This window comes from Onychostruthus taczanowskii, unplaced genomic scaffold, assembly GCF_017590055.1.
Source record: "Onychostruthus taczanowskii isolate IOZ18803 unplaced genomic scaffold, ASM1759005v1 scaffold4, whole genome shotgun sequence".
Lineage (NCBI taxonomy): Eukaryota > Metazoa > Chordata > Aves > Passeriformes > Passeridae > Onychostruthus > Onychostruthus taczanowskii.
In genome coordinates, this window is record NW_024501459.1 from 11,225,486 (window position 1) to 11,240,652 (window position 15,167).

The 15,167-nt window shown below is 41.2% G+C and overlaps 2 protein-coding genes across 7 annotated transcripts in view; one reads left to right on the plus strand and one right to left on the minus strand.

Annotated features, from left to right (window-relative positions):
• Nucleotides 1–9,822, minus strand: part of JPH1 (junctophilin 1) — an 82,673-nt gene extending 72,851 nt beyond the window's left edge. For all 5 annotated transcript variants that reach the window (XM_041413081.1, XM_041413080.1, XM_041413079.1 and 2 more), the window contains exons 1-2: nucleotides 9,258–9,822; nucleotides 2,174–2,930 (exon numbers count right to left, since the gene is read on the minus strand). In XM_041413081.1, the coding sequence (XP_041269015.1) occupies nucleotides 2,174–2,930; nucleotides 9,258–9,636 (1,136 nt within the window). In that variant the 5' untranslated portion in view covers nucleotides 9,637–9,822. The remainder of the gene's footprint in view (nucleotides 1–2,173; nucleotides 2,931–9,257) is intronic.
• A 495-nt stretch (nucleotides 9,823–10,317) lies between these two features.
• Nucleotides 10,318–15,167, plus strand: part of GDAP1 (ganglioside induced differentiation associated protein 1) — a 29,116-nt gene continuing 24,266 nt past the window's right edge. The window contains exons 1-2 of one of the 2 annotated variants that reach the window (XM_041412959.1): nucleotides 10,318–10,521; nucleotides 11,673–11,885. The gene's annotated coding sequence lies outside the window, so the exon portion shown is untranslated. Of the gene's footprint in view, nucleotides 10,522–11,672; nucleotides 11,886–15,167 lie in introns of those variants that run through there. The other variant, XM_041412963.1, reaches the window with a different exon arrangement.

A 15,167-nucleotide genomic window follows, 5' to 3' on the forward strand; every position in this document is an offset into this window, starting at 1 on the left:
TATGGGCAGAACCATCTTTGTATTTATTACACACTAGAGAAATCACAGAAGGCACTTCTAGACTTTTTTGTGCAGTAGTAATTGTTGGGAAACACACAAGACCACCATCCTCATATCCATCTAGGAAGACATTGCAAGAATGCTACGGTCCAAAGAATTATTCTATTATTAATATATCAGTTTGGTAAAAACTTGGTAAAGACAGTTCTTTAGTTACCAGTGTCCATGGCCTTGCTCCTACGGGTAGATACACAAAACAACTCTGAAAATTTGTGAGATAGGAAAGGTCTTGCCATTCTTATTAGGGGAGTCCAACATGCCCTCAGAAGTGAAATTAATATTATCTTCATGCCTGATGTTGCCCAGCTTGGTGTCAGGTCTCTTGGCCTTTGAATCAGTGCCAGTACAGTTGGTGCAGTGGCTACTAAAAAGAGAGAACACCTGAATCTGCGGTCTTGCTGCCTATCCTGCTGTCATGGGAGTGTTTCAGAGAGATTTTTGGCTGAGAAGCCAAAGGCAGAGATTGCCCCTGGTCACAGCTGCACTACAACTGAATTCTTCTATTGCACTTTCAAAAACGTAATTTCAAGAAATCAACATTGTTTTGATGAATTGTTCCAAAAGAAGAAATTTGAACTCTGTCCTTCACCTAAATATCAAAGGGAAGGAAAAGCAAACAAAACACTTCAGAGACACTTCTTGAAGAGGAAGTGAATACACTGTGCCTTAGAATGTAATGGTCTGAGACAACAGCTTTTTTAATAGCTTTATACAGACTCAAAGGGGTGACACCCCCTTTCCATACATCCCACCTATTTTATTATTAAACTAGGGCTTATTATGTACTGACAGAACATGAATGGGATCCAGCACTTTCTTAAAGTTAGGTATTACTGATCTGCCTTACTAATATGGTATGCTGTCATATAATGCCTTACATATATTTATAGAAGTAACCAAGTATATGCGACCCTTTAGTTACTTACATGACCAGTTCTCAGAAAAGTCCTTTAATGGTATGCTACATTCTTCATCTTAGTGTCTCAATTACTTCTTGCTATGAGCATTTTATATATACAAACTCTCCCACTTAAGCAGTTTTTTGTATTTTCTGCATTTCTTATGACAGTCAGGAAAAGGGTAGTCACTGGGGACACACTAGTGACCACACTAAATTAGGAGTCAGTTGTTCAGCTCGAAGAGTAATGTGACATCCTCTTTCTAAAATAGCATGAAGATTTTCTTTCATGCACATTCTGGACTCTTTTTTTTATTCAAAGCATATTTCAAGAAAACCTGCCTGAGGAAACAAACTAAAACCATCAATAGAGAAACTGCCACAGAAACTTACTGGAAGGCAATAAAAATGAAATAGCTTTTTAAAGGGCTCTCAAACTTAACAATAAAATCAATTAAAATTGTCTGTACTTATTTAATTTGTAACAATTCCATTTCAAGAAACTTTGCTTGGTTGTTGGTTAGCAGTTGAAAGTGAAAATGACACTTTCCTCCACTACCAATACCCATACACTTCTCCCATCTCAAACATTCGGCAGAGGCACAGGGAGAAGCTGACCACCACTATTTCATGTGGTGGTCGTATGATCAGATGAGTTGAGGAGAAGCACGCTCCAAAATGGAAGAGTCCTCATAAAGAATACTTTTGGCAGATACTGCCCTGGCAACCAAATCAACAGCCTCTAAGCACAACATCCTTGACCATTATTCTTAGGCTGTTCTTACCACAGTTTCGCAGAAAAAGAGATTAATCTGAAGATGCCTATTGTCAAATGGGCAACTTCAATGAGTTTCAGATGCTACCAAAAAAATCAGCAATACAATAAGCATAACTGGAGCACGGTTATGGAAAATATTAAAACTTTACCTCATATGCCCCAAATAATTCACTACTTTCCTCACCAGTTTTATTATCTGAACAGGTTTAAAGCCATAATGCAGCAGCTCTTGAGAGAAAGCAGAAATACATCAAGAATGGAAATTTACTTTTACAGTACATTAAGTAACAAACACAAACTCTTTACTCAAATGAGCTGAAGTTCTAAGTTCCATATGCATAATGCCACTAAAGTCAACAGAGCTACACACATGAAACTGAAAGGTGAGCAAGTGTTCACTACCACAAAGGTGTACAACCTTCTATTTGATAACTTACCTTGAGGTTGCAATTTCCACTTTGGTTCTTGCCATGGCAGCTGCTCGCTGTGCACCCTCTATTGCTCTATCCACCTTTTCTCTAGTTTTTGTGTTTCGTATTGGTATAAGTTGCTTTCTTATTCCACGGACCAAAATGTTATTTTTGTACTTTCCCTCTTCTTTGGTGCCATCTGGAAACATGGTACATCCATATCCATGCCTCCTGTTATTCAGCCACTCTCCTTCGTATTTCATACCATTTGAACGCTCACTGATACCAAAACCGCTGCGCTTGTCATTCTTCCATTCACCCATGTAGGCTTCTGTAGTGGTAGCATCAACATGGTCTTCCAGAGGGCTATAATCACAGTCACCATCTCCAAAACTAATCGTAGAGTTGGCGTCACTAGAACTAATCCTGCTCATAGCAGCATCGCTCCTTACAGAGCTCCGTTTGCTAGATATTGATGACCTAGACTCCGATTTTCTAAGTTTTATACTACCAAGAAGGGATCCTCTTCTGAATAAGCCTCCTTTTTTCTTAATGCCCATGGCTTCTGCATCACTGTGAAAATTGAGCACAAATCCTCCTCTTGTTCCAGCAGGACTGTCTGAAGTGACGTCATGCAGAACAGTGCCATTGCTCTGCTCACTTCGAAGTGACGCCAGAGATGTTCGGAGAGGTGAACGGATCACAGTGGCCATGCCATAGGGTACACTCTGACGTACACCATAGCCATGTCTCATCCCTCCTGTCCACTGCCCCTGGTAGGTACCTTTTAAAGTAACAAGAAGTTAAATTTAGGAAGCTGTAGAAGACCCAGCCCTCTCCATCCAATATGATACAGGCAACACTACATTGTCAGCTCTGATTTTGGTAAGAAGAGATGCACACGACACAGGCAAACTACTTTTGTTACTTGTTTTTCTTACAAATTATTTTGAAGCAAATCCTTCACTTTCACAGCTGATTAATTTTGGTAACTAAGAGACAGTAATTATAACCATAAGCATTTCCTAATGGATCTGTTCAGGGGAAAAAAATTGAGAGAAATTTCTAAAGCAGGACACCCTCAACAATTTTTAAGGTGGACTGATAGGAAGGTGACCAGCAAAAACAGAGACACATTATATGTAGTCAGCTGAGAAGGGAGAGAGCAGGACACTTACAGCTCTTGTGCCCAGCTGCCCACAGAAAGAGCAAGTAGGAGAAGTAACCATTCTGTTATTGTGGGTTTAAGGTGACTACAGACCTCTCCTTGTCAAGAGTTATTTGACAGATTGGCTGCAGATGGGCTTTTGGATCCATTGTCATAAACCTCCATTGTAAAATTAAATCTTTTAAAATTTTTGTGCGGATTTGAATAAATGAACAAAACCTTAGGAGTCCTTTTTCTCTCCTTACTCTTCATACCAACACTTTCTGGTATCCCCAGTACATAAATATGCCCTTGCATTCTGCATTATGTTCGGACAGAGGGATCAAAAGCATGAACTCTTTAGCCCTTTTTTTGCCTTTCATTTGCTCTGCAGTATGTAAGAAAGGCAAGGCAGTAACACAATACTGCACAACATTCTAGCAAACATTTAATTGTAACTACTCTTGGAAAAAGTTTTAAACAGCAATGTAAGGAGGGAATATGGTATACGGTATGAAAAGTCACGGATGGCCATGCAAAGTTGCACTGGAGCCAAACCCCACTTTTATCAGATTACAACAGCAATTTTACTTCTTGTATTCTTGAAAGGCATTTTCATTTTGACACTTGCCAGTGTCTGCTTTCTGAAGGCCATTTGTAACAGAGGCTCCAAAGGAAGGCTGCATGGATATCGCAACCAGCAAGTAGAAGATAACTTATTTGGTGATGTAATTTCACTCTCATTCTCATTAAACTACTTTAAGCTCCTCAAAATGATTCGCTCACCCACCTAGTGCTGAGTCTTTAGTTTTCTTTTTTAAAAGATACTTCGAATATTTTTACAGAGGGATGAATAAGTAATCTCTAATTTTTTTAAAAGTTTTTTAAAGTTTTTTTAAGTTTTAAATTTTCTACTTCAATTGGTGCATCTATTAACTATTCAGAGAACTAAATATCAAATGTCAAATTCAGTGATTGACACAATTTTTGTGAAAATATTTGTGAAGTACCAGCAGTTAAAGATGTAGATCCAAGATTCATTTGCTTTGAGATTCAATCTCTTCCAGATATACATACTGGTTTGGTTGTGTACGTGAACACCATCTATCAAGCCCTGCCTTACTCTTTACCTCTTCTGCTAACTTGTATTTCAGTGTTAACACACAATTAAATTTGTTAAGTCTGTTTTCGCTATTATATAATACTAGATAGGTTCCAAAACTAACTATTTCATGTTGGTAGAAAATTCTACCAAGTGGAAGGTTTTTAACAGATGGCTGCTGACACAAACAAATAACTTTCTTAGTTTCTTTCTCATTCTCTGTATCCTGGATACCTACTACTGCACTGGTTGTAAGGGTGCTGAATCTAGGAACATGATTATTTTAAAAAACTCAGCATATGGGGAAGAACAAATAGAAACATGAGCACAGAGCACTGGTATGACATGTTCTGTAAATGCTGCAAATATACAGCCACAATCTAATCTTTTTTGTTTTATTAAACAGAAAATTCCTGGAAATACATTAATATTCTATGAGCAAAATTACTTCATTTTGTCCCTAATTATTTCTGGGATCTGTAATGATATGCTGGAACTAATAATCTGGCTACATACACTTATTGCTACATATTATAACCCCTTTATTGTTCTGTGCTAGTTAATTTAATTCTGAAATAATAAATCTAAGTCTAATTTTGATTATACCACAATATTACATTAGAGCAGCATCTCATAATTATGGCTATCCATGCTGCTTACAACATCAGACTTGAAGCACAATCAACTATTTCAGTACAGAATTTTAAAGAAGTAGAAAAAGTCAGCCTCTTTTTCTTCCTACTATTTTAATTAATGAATGTGTTTAATGGAAAGTTCAAAAATACTTAATTTAGGACTTGTATTTTTCACTACTCTAGAAAGAAGGGAAGTGTTTGCTGCTGCCCTTAAGGGCATTAAAACAAGAACAATTCATGTGCTGCTATCCACTAGTCCAATTTTCCTTTCAATTGGGGTAATAAAATCAAAGCCAGCTTCTTCTAAGAAGAAAACAGTAAAAAAGAAAATGAAAGATTCAAATTCATTTTGTCTTTAAAAAGTAATAGATATTTAGGCTGAGTTTTATGCAGTGTAGCAAGTAACTCTTATCATTTCTATCATTACAGATCAGTCAGTAGAAATGCTTCTGATACTAATGCTAAAAAGCCAACTCATTTTCCTTGGTTTTTCAACTCACATTTTAAAGGAAAATTATTTTAATGACATATGGAGAGCAGTGTCCAGAATATAGATATAAGAACCAGTAATTTGACTGACTATATCAGACTTTAACTGCATCACCTTATTAAAAAATTTTTAGGAATCTTTAAATAAGACATGTCAATATTGCAATATAACTAAAAACAAAAATGTATGATATAACACATGATGATAAATATTTTCCCATATATGAAGATGAAAATGTATGCAGTATTTACCTATCTCTCTAGATAAACAGGAACTTTATATCAACAAACACACCACATTCTGTTTCACCTTATACGACAGTAGTTGACTATTCAAAGCAGTTCCTCTAAAGGTCAATTATTAAAATTTTTATTAACACTGTAATTACCAACATAATTTAAAACTGTATTTGACCATAAAATAGTAACATTGTTTAGCACTAATTTTTCCAAAGCTAGGCTTGCTGTCCTTTGTAAATGAAGAAACAGTCAGACACGACTGCTGACCATCCATCTGGTGTTTAACTGGTTCTCTTGAAAAGGTGTTCATATTTTGAGTCTGAGAGCTATAAGAAAGTGCATTTTATTTTCCTTTTCTTTTTGTTGGCAAGTTGCTCTAAGATATAATTTCATAATCTGTTTCCTTAGTTACAGCGTGCCATCCCTTCTAAAACACCCTTGGTGCATCTTACAGCTGTAAATGTCATTGCCCACTTGCAGCTAAAATTTAAAACTACACTGTGAAAAAAACTGAGACTTAACTACTCCACTTGCTCTTACCCTTTACTTTGATATTCTGTGGTTTAAAAAAGTTGTTGCTGCATTAAGACTTTTACATGCTTTTCTCACTCAAATGCTAAATAAGCGTAGACCTAGAAAAAACACCTCTCAGAAATCAATGAGCATATATGACCTTTGCTTCAGGGTGCTTTTTCCCCTCATCTCCCTTTGTGGAATGACAACACGCAATTGGTTTTTGCTGTTGTTGGAATGACCATAAAGAACCAATTTAGACATACTGAAGTTTCAAATTAAGACACAGTCACTCCTCCTAAGTTTGGCATCTTCACACAGATTAACAAAACCTAGGGTGTTTAAAGGGGGCACAAAAATCCAGATTGCTGCAGGGGACAGATAGATGGGCCACTTAAAAGCCCAATGTAATCACATGCAATGAATGAAGTATCATGGTTTATAATTCACAGGGCTTTCCTCAGAGATTTGACTGAGTGACACTTTTAAGGATCTAAACACAGCAAAACATATGTTACTCATGTCACAAAAAGTGTTGTGTGCAAAAACTGAGGAACACTGTCAATGCTTATTTTCCTTTTCCCTCCTTCAATGATATATCATATTATCACCAATACACTTTAAAGCAACATACTGGGGATATACTAAAAAAGTCAAACAAAAAGCCAGCAGCAAAGAGGCCTGGATTATAGTGGGTTTGAACATAAACTGGCAGTTGGCATAGTCTAATGAGTTATTTCTCTACACTGGTATTCTCTGGTATTCATGAAGAGAGAGCTTTCCTGCAACTGTTTTAAATTACGTTAAAGATACATGTGTAAATCTGGTTTCCTTATAAACCCATTTCAGATGTTGTTCTGGTGGGCAAATACATCTATTGTTCCCAGAGCATGAAAACAAAAGCACATCTGCAAACATCTATGACGTACTGCTCTGCTTCATTCATGAGTACTTTCATTAAAATCAATGGGACTTCACACCCTCTGTTCGTATGAGCTGCAACATGCAAACGACTGGAGTCATGACAACAGATTTCAGCTAACAGTGTGAACTGGATCCTTCATATGTTGTTCCAAGTCTAAATATTGAGAGAATTTACCTCCAATAACCAGTACTATATTAGGATTTTTTAAAAAGGCACAAGAAGCCTAAAGAAAAAAGGATAAAACCAACTTTATTTTGAGAAAATATTTTCTAGAAGATTTAGTGGAATGGCAATTTACTTTTCCAGAAGGGTAGGGAGGAAAAAAAAGAAGGCCACTGTTTGTATTTAGCCAAAACAAATATAATAAAAATTGAAAAGTACATTGTATGATGAAAGAGAAATTGACATTCTGATCTCTTGCATACTTTGATTTTGGTGGTTTTTTTTTTTTTTTTTTTTTTTGTTTTTTTTTTTTTTTGGTTGTTGTTGTTTTAGTTTTTTTAATTTATCCACAAACATAGCTGCCTTTGAATATCAGAACTTTCCACACCAGGAAACAATTTCTGGTGAGCTACAAATATCTCTAAACTAGGGGCTAGCAAGGTACAAAACCCACTGCCCATTTCATTGTCTGAAGGAACTGAATCTTACCAACTTGCTCCATTTACTACTTTGGAAAAGAAAAAATAGGAGCCCAACCGCAAATATCTCATCTTCTGCATAATACAAAATTACCCATTCTCCTGAAAGTTCGACCAGAGATGATTCCTTGAAGAAACCATCAAAAGCATCAGTTGAGAGCTGATACATGGGTTAGTCCTTTAGTCACATAATGTGAACAGTACCTCTGATTTTGGTAAATTCTATTACCTGCCTGCTAACTGAACATGTTTCTGAACGCTGAAGCAAACAGCATTTCGGAAGAAAAATCCCAGCAACTCTCTAGTCCTAAATCTGAGACCCGTTTTTCCTCCTGTTACAGGAGACCAAACCCGCTCCCTAGCTGAAGAGCAACTCTGCAGAAGTTGCAGGTGGCACTTCCAGCGAGGCCGATGACATTACACCAACAAAGGCTGAATTAAAGAGTATCAGACTTATTTATCATGCAGAGCATGAAGTGACAGAGGTACAAGAACTGTAAGTGAGCACTGAAGTAAGCTCCAGCCCTGGTTAACCTCACTGAACCCTGACTTGACCGCTCCCGACTTCAGCAGAGGGCGGATCGCCGCGGCCGCTCCGCACGCCCAACCTCAAGCTCAGCCCTGGGACACTGGCTTTGCCGTGGGGAATGGTGTGAGAGGCAGGGCTGTGCGACTGCACCGCCCACCTGCTGCTTTGAGCAGGATGCTTGAAACCATCCCATATTTCGATAAAAACAGGAGTTATTACACGAGGGTGGACCCAAGTTTCATTGATTTCACGCAAGCTGCGTCCCCACTCCATTAGCTCCAGCCTCTTGTTTACAAGCCGGGCGCATCGAGCGCACAAAGCCCGCACATCAGCGCGACACAAGGGCTCCATTATAACAAGTTCCTGCCGTTCCCGCACGAACGCGGTGCGCAGGGGGTGAGGTGCCGGGGCTCGCCCGCCTCGTTCGCTCCCCGAGCCAGGGGCGACCACCCGGCCATCGCTACCTCGGGCAGGGAGCCTGTGAGCCACCTCGGCGGGGAGAAAGGAAAGCCGTCTGCAGGCGGCCGTAATGCGGATTTCTACCAGCTGGCCGGGAGAAAGCGCTGAGCCCGGACAGCTCAGAGCGCTCGGAGCGCAGCCGGGGCCAGGCGGCTCCTCACAGAGCGGGGCGGGGCGGGCGCCAGGCACCTGTGGCGCTCCCCGGCCGCCAGCGGGGCCTCGGGGGCGCCGAGCGAACGGCGCCGGGAAAGGCGCACGGTCCCGGGCAGGGACAGCAGAAGCGACCCCGGTGTGAAAGCAGCGACGAGGTCGCGGGGCTGGAAGGAGGGGCCCTTCCCGCGGCGCGCCCACGCAGGCGCGCGCCCCCCCACCTCCATTCCCGCCCGCCCCCCGGCGCCGCCGCGCGCGGGGCGCCCCCCGCCGGCGCCCACCTCCGTCCCCGTAGGTCTCCACGCCGTATCCGTCCTGCAGCCCGTTGCTCCAGGTGCCCTCGTAGCGGGCCGGCGTGCTGAGGCTCTGCCGCACCCCGTAGCGCCCCTTGAAACCGTGAGACCACTCGCCGCGGTACATCCACCTGCCCTTCGTCTCCACGCCCAGCCCGTGGCGCTTGCCCTGCGCCCAGTAGCCCAGGTAGGTGTTGCCGCTGGGCCAGGTGTAGCCGCCCGCCACCTCGAAGCCGTGGGACCAGGAGCCGGCATACTCGCCCTGCCCCTTGGGCCCCGTGCAAATGCCGTGCCCGTGGGCTTTCCCGTCCTCCCAGCCGCCGCAGTAGGTGCCGCCATCGTCGAAGTCGAACCGGCCGCCCGTCATCCAGGGCAGCGGGGCGAGCGCGGCGCCGCCGCCGCCTCTCGCCCGCCTTCCGCTCCCTTCCCTGCTCCGCCTGCCTTGCCTTTTCTTCCCTTCCCGCCCGCCGCCCGACCGACAGCCCCGGCGTTCCCCGCGACTGCGAGCGCTCCGCCGGCCGGCCGCCCGCGCCCAGCCCAGCCGCAGCCCCGCGGCGCGCCGCTGCCGCGGGGCAGGTGCGCGCCCCTGGGAGGGGCTGCGCCCGCGGCCGCCGCGCCTGGGCGGGCTCGTCTCTCGGGAGTAGCCGCCTTCGCTCGCTCGCTCCCTCCTGGGGAGGTCTCCGTGTGCCTTCTGCTCCCGGGAAAAGGTTCCCCCCGCTGGTCGGGGGCGCGCGCGGCCCGGGGCGGGGCGAGCCGGGAGCGCGCAGGCCGGGCCGGAGCCCCGGCGATGCCCGGGGGGCGGAGGTGGCTCCGTGCCCTGCTCCGCCTCGCCTCGGCGCTGCCCGCCCGGCGGGCTCCCGAGCAGGTTGCTGCTACACCTGCTAGCCCCTGCAACAAGTAGGCAAAAAGAGAGGGCTTCCGAGAGCTCCTTGTGATTTTTGGTTTTGTTTTTTTTCTTTTTTATTTCTTCCTTGCTCTGAGTTTGCAGACGAGGTTTAAGCCGAAGCTGTACATGAAGAGGACAAATGAGTTGTGTTTTGTCCCTTTTCCAAATCATGTGTGGAGCCCACCAAGTTTCACGGGTGGAGAAATACGGGGCAAAAAGAACGTGAGTGGTATCGAGGCTTTTCAGGGACAGCACGGCTGGGAGCCTCTCATTATGCCATCAGCTCTGCGGTCATCAGGCGACTGAAGAGCTCTAAATCCTGCCAAGTACTTCTTTGCCAGATATTTGATAATCAGATAAAAAATTGTAAGGGCAAATGACAGGAGAAACACATAAGCGATGAAATTGCAGAGAGAATAGCAAGGAAGGGATTGAAAACTGCTGTCATGGTGTCCTAGCTTTTTGTTCTTTCACAGTTACAGACCAGGACTGAAATACGAAGGAAAATGTTCCTCTTCAATGGGGATTTTGTTAGAAGCATGAATCATATTTGTTAATCATGGGTCATGGTACTATCGGGACACGTTATTTGAAAAGCAGAGAAATAACAATAGCTGTGTTAGTAGTGATGAATAAAAGCAGAAAAATAATTGCAAGTGGAAGATTTGAATTCAATACATTAGAAATTGAAGCAGTTAAGCTTCAGAAATCTACAAAATTCAGCCCAAATGTAAGCAGTTTTGGCTTAAACCTAAATTAAATTCAAGTATTACACATACTAAACATGCTTGAATAAATTTTCAAATTTTGTGCTTCACAACACACTCTTCTGTGTATATTTTTATATCAGGTTTACACAATTTAGTGCCAAAGTATTTCTGCTCTTTCTAGGGGAGAGTTGGGCACCATAACTGATACTGCTGTCTCTTGTCATCTTAAGAAGTGTGAGCTTCAAAGCCTTCTTTCTGTGCTGTAAGAGGATTTCTAGTTCTGCTTGAACATGTGGAGGTGGAAGACAGTGCACACATTTGGACACATACATACAAAGAGAAAAAAGACACAGTCAAAGACTTGTGCCTTTTCACAAGAAGATGGAGAAGCTTTCCCTGCCCCTTTGCGCCCAGAGAATTTTGTTCTGTAGTTTTGGAGTGTAGAAAACCAGACAAAAATGTTGTTTCTCTAACACAGAGGTGCAGTCTTTCATGTATCATTGGACAAGGCTATGAAGTGTGCTGAAGTTAAGGACTGAGACCTTCACTGCAATATGGTGTTTTTGGAGAGCTGTTATTGAGAATGGAGTGGAAGTCTGAAAATGTTGTGGTGGGTGGGATTGCCGAAGAAGATACAGTGCAGTATTGTCTCAGTATTGCTTGAGCTTACTGAGTTTTATGCCCTACGTGTCTTGCATTCTTCCCCAAGAAAAAGATTGGAAACAATAGTGGTGACAACCCATGTGCTTTGAGGAGTTTACTAATTTCATTCTATTAATTTATTTCCTTTTTTCTTTCTTCCAACAGAAGATAAAGCCCTGTCATGTTTGAACAGAATTACGGAAGATTGAAACGCTTTATATGGTTTGGGGAACCACTTGTTGGAAGTCAGCATGCATAATAGGTGATACCGGTGTAAAATTTTCTAGGCATTGATGTTGCCTGTTCATAAGTGCATGTTATTATATGAGCAGACTTTTTTGAAGTTGTCACGACTCAACTGGAGCTGCTGAGCATTGGGTATGTCTGTTATGGGGCTGCTGTTGCTTTGCATGGTGTTTCTGGGTGCAGTGTGCAGAAATGAGGTGTAAAGCCAGAATTGCCTTGGGCAGCAGTTCTGTGCCCTGTGCACAGCTGGAACACAACCAGCATGGAGAGGAGCAGAGGTGGGGTGTGAAAATGGATTAGCAAATCCAGACAGTGCACCTTGGCAGTGGAAGAGGTGGGTCTGATGAGGGAATAGGAGATTTACCCAGCTCCTCTGTGGATCTGAGCTGTCTCTTTGAAGGACCAGCTGTGTCACTCTGCCCGATGGCCTAGACAAGAATCATGATTGTGTAAGTCCTTTGCCAAGCTGGGTATCACTTTTGGCTTGGTATTGGTGAATAAGTGAATTTGCTGTTGTAAAGACTTGGGTAATTGCACCCCTGATGGGTTACTGTACTGTTACTTAGCAATGAATTGTTTATCCTTAAAGCTGTTGATATTCTGTCTCTTAGGGTATCCCAAACCTATAGCTAATTGGGGCTGCCTTAGGTTCTTACATGTGTACAGTAGAAGATTGCAAAAATTAAATAGGCATCTGCCTGTTAGTCCTCTGTTTTACCCCCTTGATTTAAATTTTCCAGGTTTTAGTACTAGATTAGCTGAACCATCAAGATCAGGTGGGCCAGAAATGAACAATGAAAATTTCAGAAAGGAATCATATTATTTTTCTTGTTACCACATGTGTGTCAGTGGGTCCTTTTTTAGTGACCTGCAAATCAGTGGTAATTTTGCATGTGGTTGATATTTCCAGGTGTACTTATTTAAATGAAGTGATCAGTTTAAATGAACTTGATGCTTGATGACAAGATGAATTCATCACTGCCAGCCTTCTCTTATTTTACTTTTAGCAGGGGATACATTTTAATAGATGTGAGAATAAAAGTGCTTTGCAGAGAACTCCCAGCATCACTTAGCCAGGTATGATGATGTAAGAAGCCACAGGTGTCTCATTACTGATGAAGCTGTAGATTTATTATTTAGTTTTTTGGTTGGGTTTTCTTTTTATGGCAGATAGACTTTGCATTGATGAGTCTCAACTTTAGTTCAGGCCACGTCATATTTGCTTCTAGCCACAGTGTAAGTAATGCTCATATGCAACCTTTAGCATGTATATGTTAAATACCTTAGATCCACAGATTTTCCTTCCTTTGCTTCTTCCCAGAATTAAATTAATAATTATTCTGCAACTTCATAGATGCAGGAAGTAAGCAGTTACAGATATATGAAAGTTTCTCTTTTGTCCAAAGTAAATGGAATTACTTCCACTACTTTTTTAATCTAAGTTACAAGAGTTCTTTTCTGAAATCTTTCATGCATGTAACACTCAAAAAATACAAGGACCAGGTGCAGTTTATTTATTATTTACAAAAAAGTCATCACAGCACCAGGTCTGATGACACTTTATGTATGCAAAATATGAGTGCCTGATGACACAGTATGTATGCAAAACCCTGTGCTGCAGGGTTATATTTAAAAAGGTCCTTGCTGTAGGGATGGTACATGCAGCAGGTGAAGACACACTAACTCCAGACATTTAATATTAACTGGATACAAAACTGCTGAGTTTAAACTATTAGTCTATAGATATCTGATGCATGAATAAAAATTAGGCACATTTATTCTTGCTCTTAAAGGCCTGATTCAGCAGGGAATTACTTTAAGTACTTTAGTAATCCCATTTACTTCAGTGGGACTACACATGAGCTTTAAATTAAACATCTGCAAGATATCTGTGCTCAAATAAAGCAAAGCTCTGAAGTCTGTTCTCAAGTGTTTTGCAGAATGGAGGCAGGATGTTTCACTGATGAGCTGCACGCCTCACACGTTGTATTGGAGGAGTTCACACACAAAACTGCTGTGTGGGAGGCAGAAATACAAAAGTAAAGGTAGTACAAAACTCACAGCGTAGAAATTTCAAAGGCAAATAGGTCTTTTCTGGCTCCATAGGAACAGCCACAACTTTTTTACCAAGTTTTGTGTCTGGAGTCTGTGTTAGAGTTTTTAAACATAGTTCTGTATAACTTTCACACAAATAGTTTTGTGTGACTTTTAGAACAGGAGCATAACACTTTTTTCTTATACACTGTAAATCCATGTAAGTTAGTGTAAATACTGAAACAGTAATTCTAGAGTTTTTTTGGGTTTTTTTTTTTTTTTTAAATCTGCTATAATATTTGAGCAATGCTGTGTTATGAATCTGCTCTCCTAGGTGTATCAGTGTCAGTTCTGCCTCACAGCTGAAGCTGAGACCTAGTCAGTAAGACAGTATATTTAATTCCAGAGATATTTTGCTTACTCAGTGAATACAGTTATTATTTTCTTTGCAAAAGTGCTGATAAAGCTTAGAAAAAAACAAAAATACAGATCCTCTTCTAACTTGAAAACAAGATGAGTATGTTCTGTACCCAGACTTCTATTTTCAGCATTGTTCCAAGCAACTGAATTAGATTTGTTATAAAAATGCAGTTGATTTTTTTAAGGAAATGCAGCATTTATGTTGAGCACCTTTGTCTCTGAAGTGATTTTAACAGTAACAGAAATCTCTATTTAAATAAGGTACAGTGTGTTGAAATGATTTTTTTTTTAAACTATATAAAGATACTACAATATTTTATTATAGTGGAAAAAATATGATATATTGTTCCTGGATCTTGTCAACATTTGGAGTTGTGTTGGGTTTGGGTTTTTTATATATATCTGGAGAACAAAAATGAGTGAATCACTATACCTTAATCAATTTATAAAGAAAAAAATATAACTTATTATGTATTTTATTTTATAACATTTGATATGAGGAAAAGTGTCATATCAGTGATTGCCCTAAATTAGCATTCACATTATATAGGTTATTGTTATAGGAGTATACCTAGAAAATCAGATATATCCCAAGTAAATTTTTCCAAAACGGTGATAGGAATTGTGCAACTGCTGTAGGTCAAGTCTTGTTTCCTTGGGGAAGATGGGAAAGGTTTATGGATTTCCCCTTTGGAGCAAATTCCCACTTCTTAAGATGGCTTGCTTGAGCATTTTTCTTTAGCCTAAGGAGGCTCTGTGAGGCATTATTTTCTTGTAGTCCTCATGATTGTCCCAGTTGCTATTCTCTGGACTTTATCTAATTGTGTTTTGTTATTAGTTGCTAAAATCTGATTTCAAATACAAACCACACTATTTGGCTAATATTGTGTCATATTAAAATAGCATGATTCTGTGTGACTCCCAAAAGACATTATTCTTTTTACACTGGTGCCAGGAATC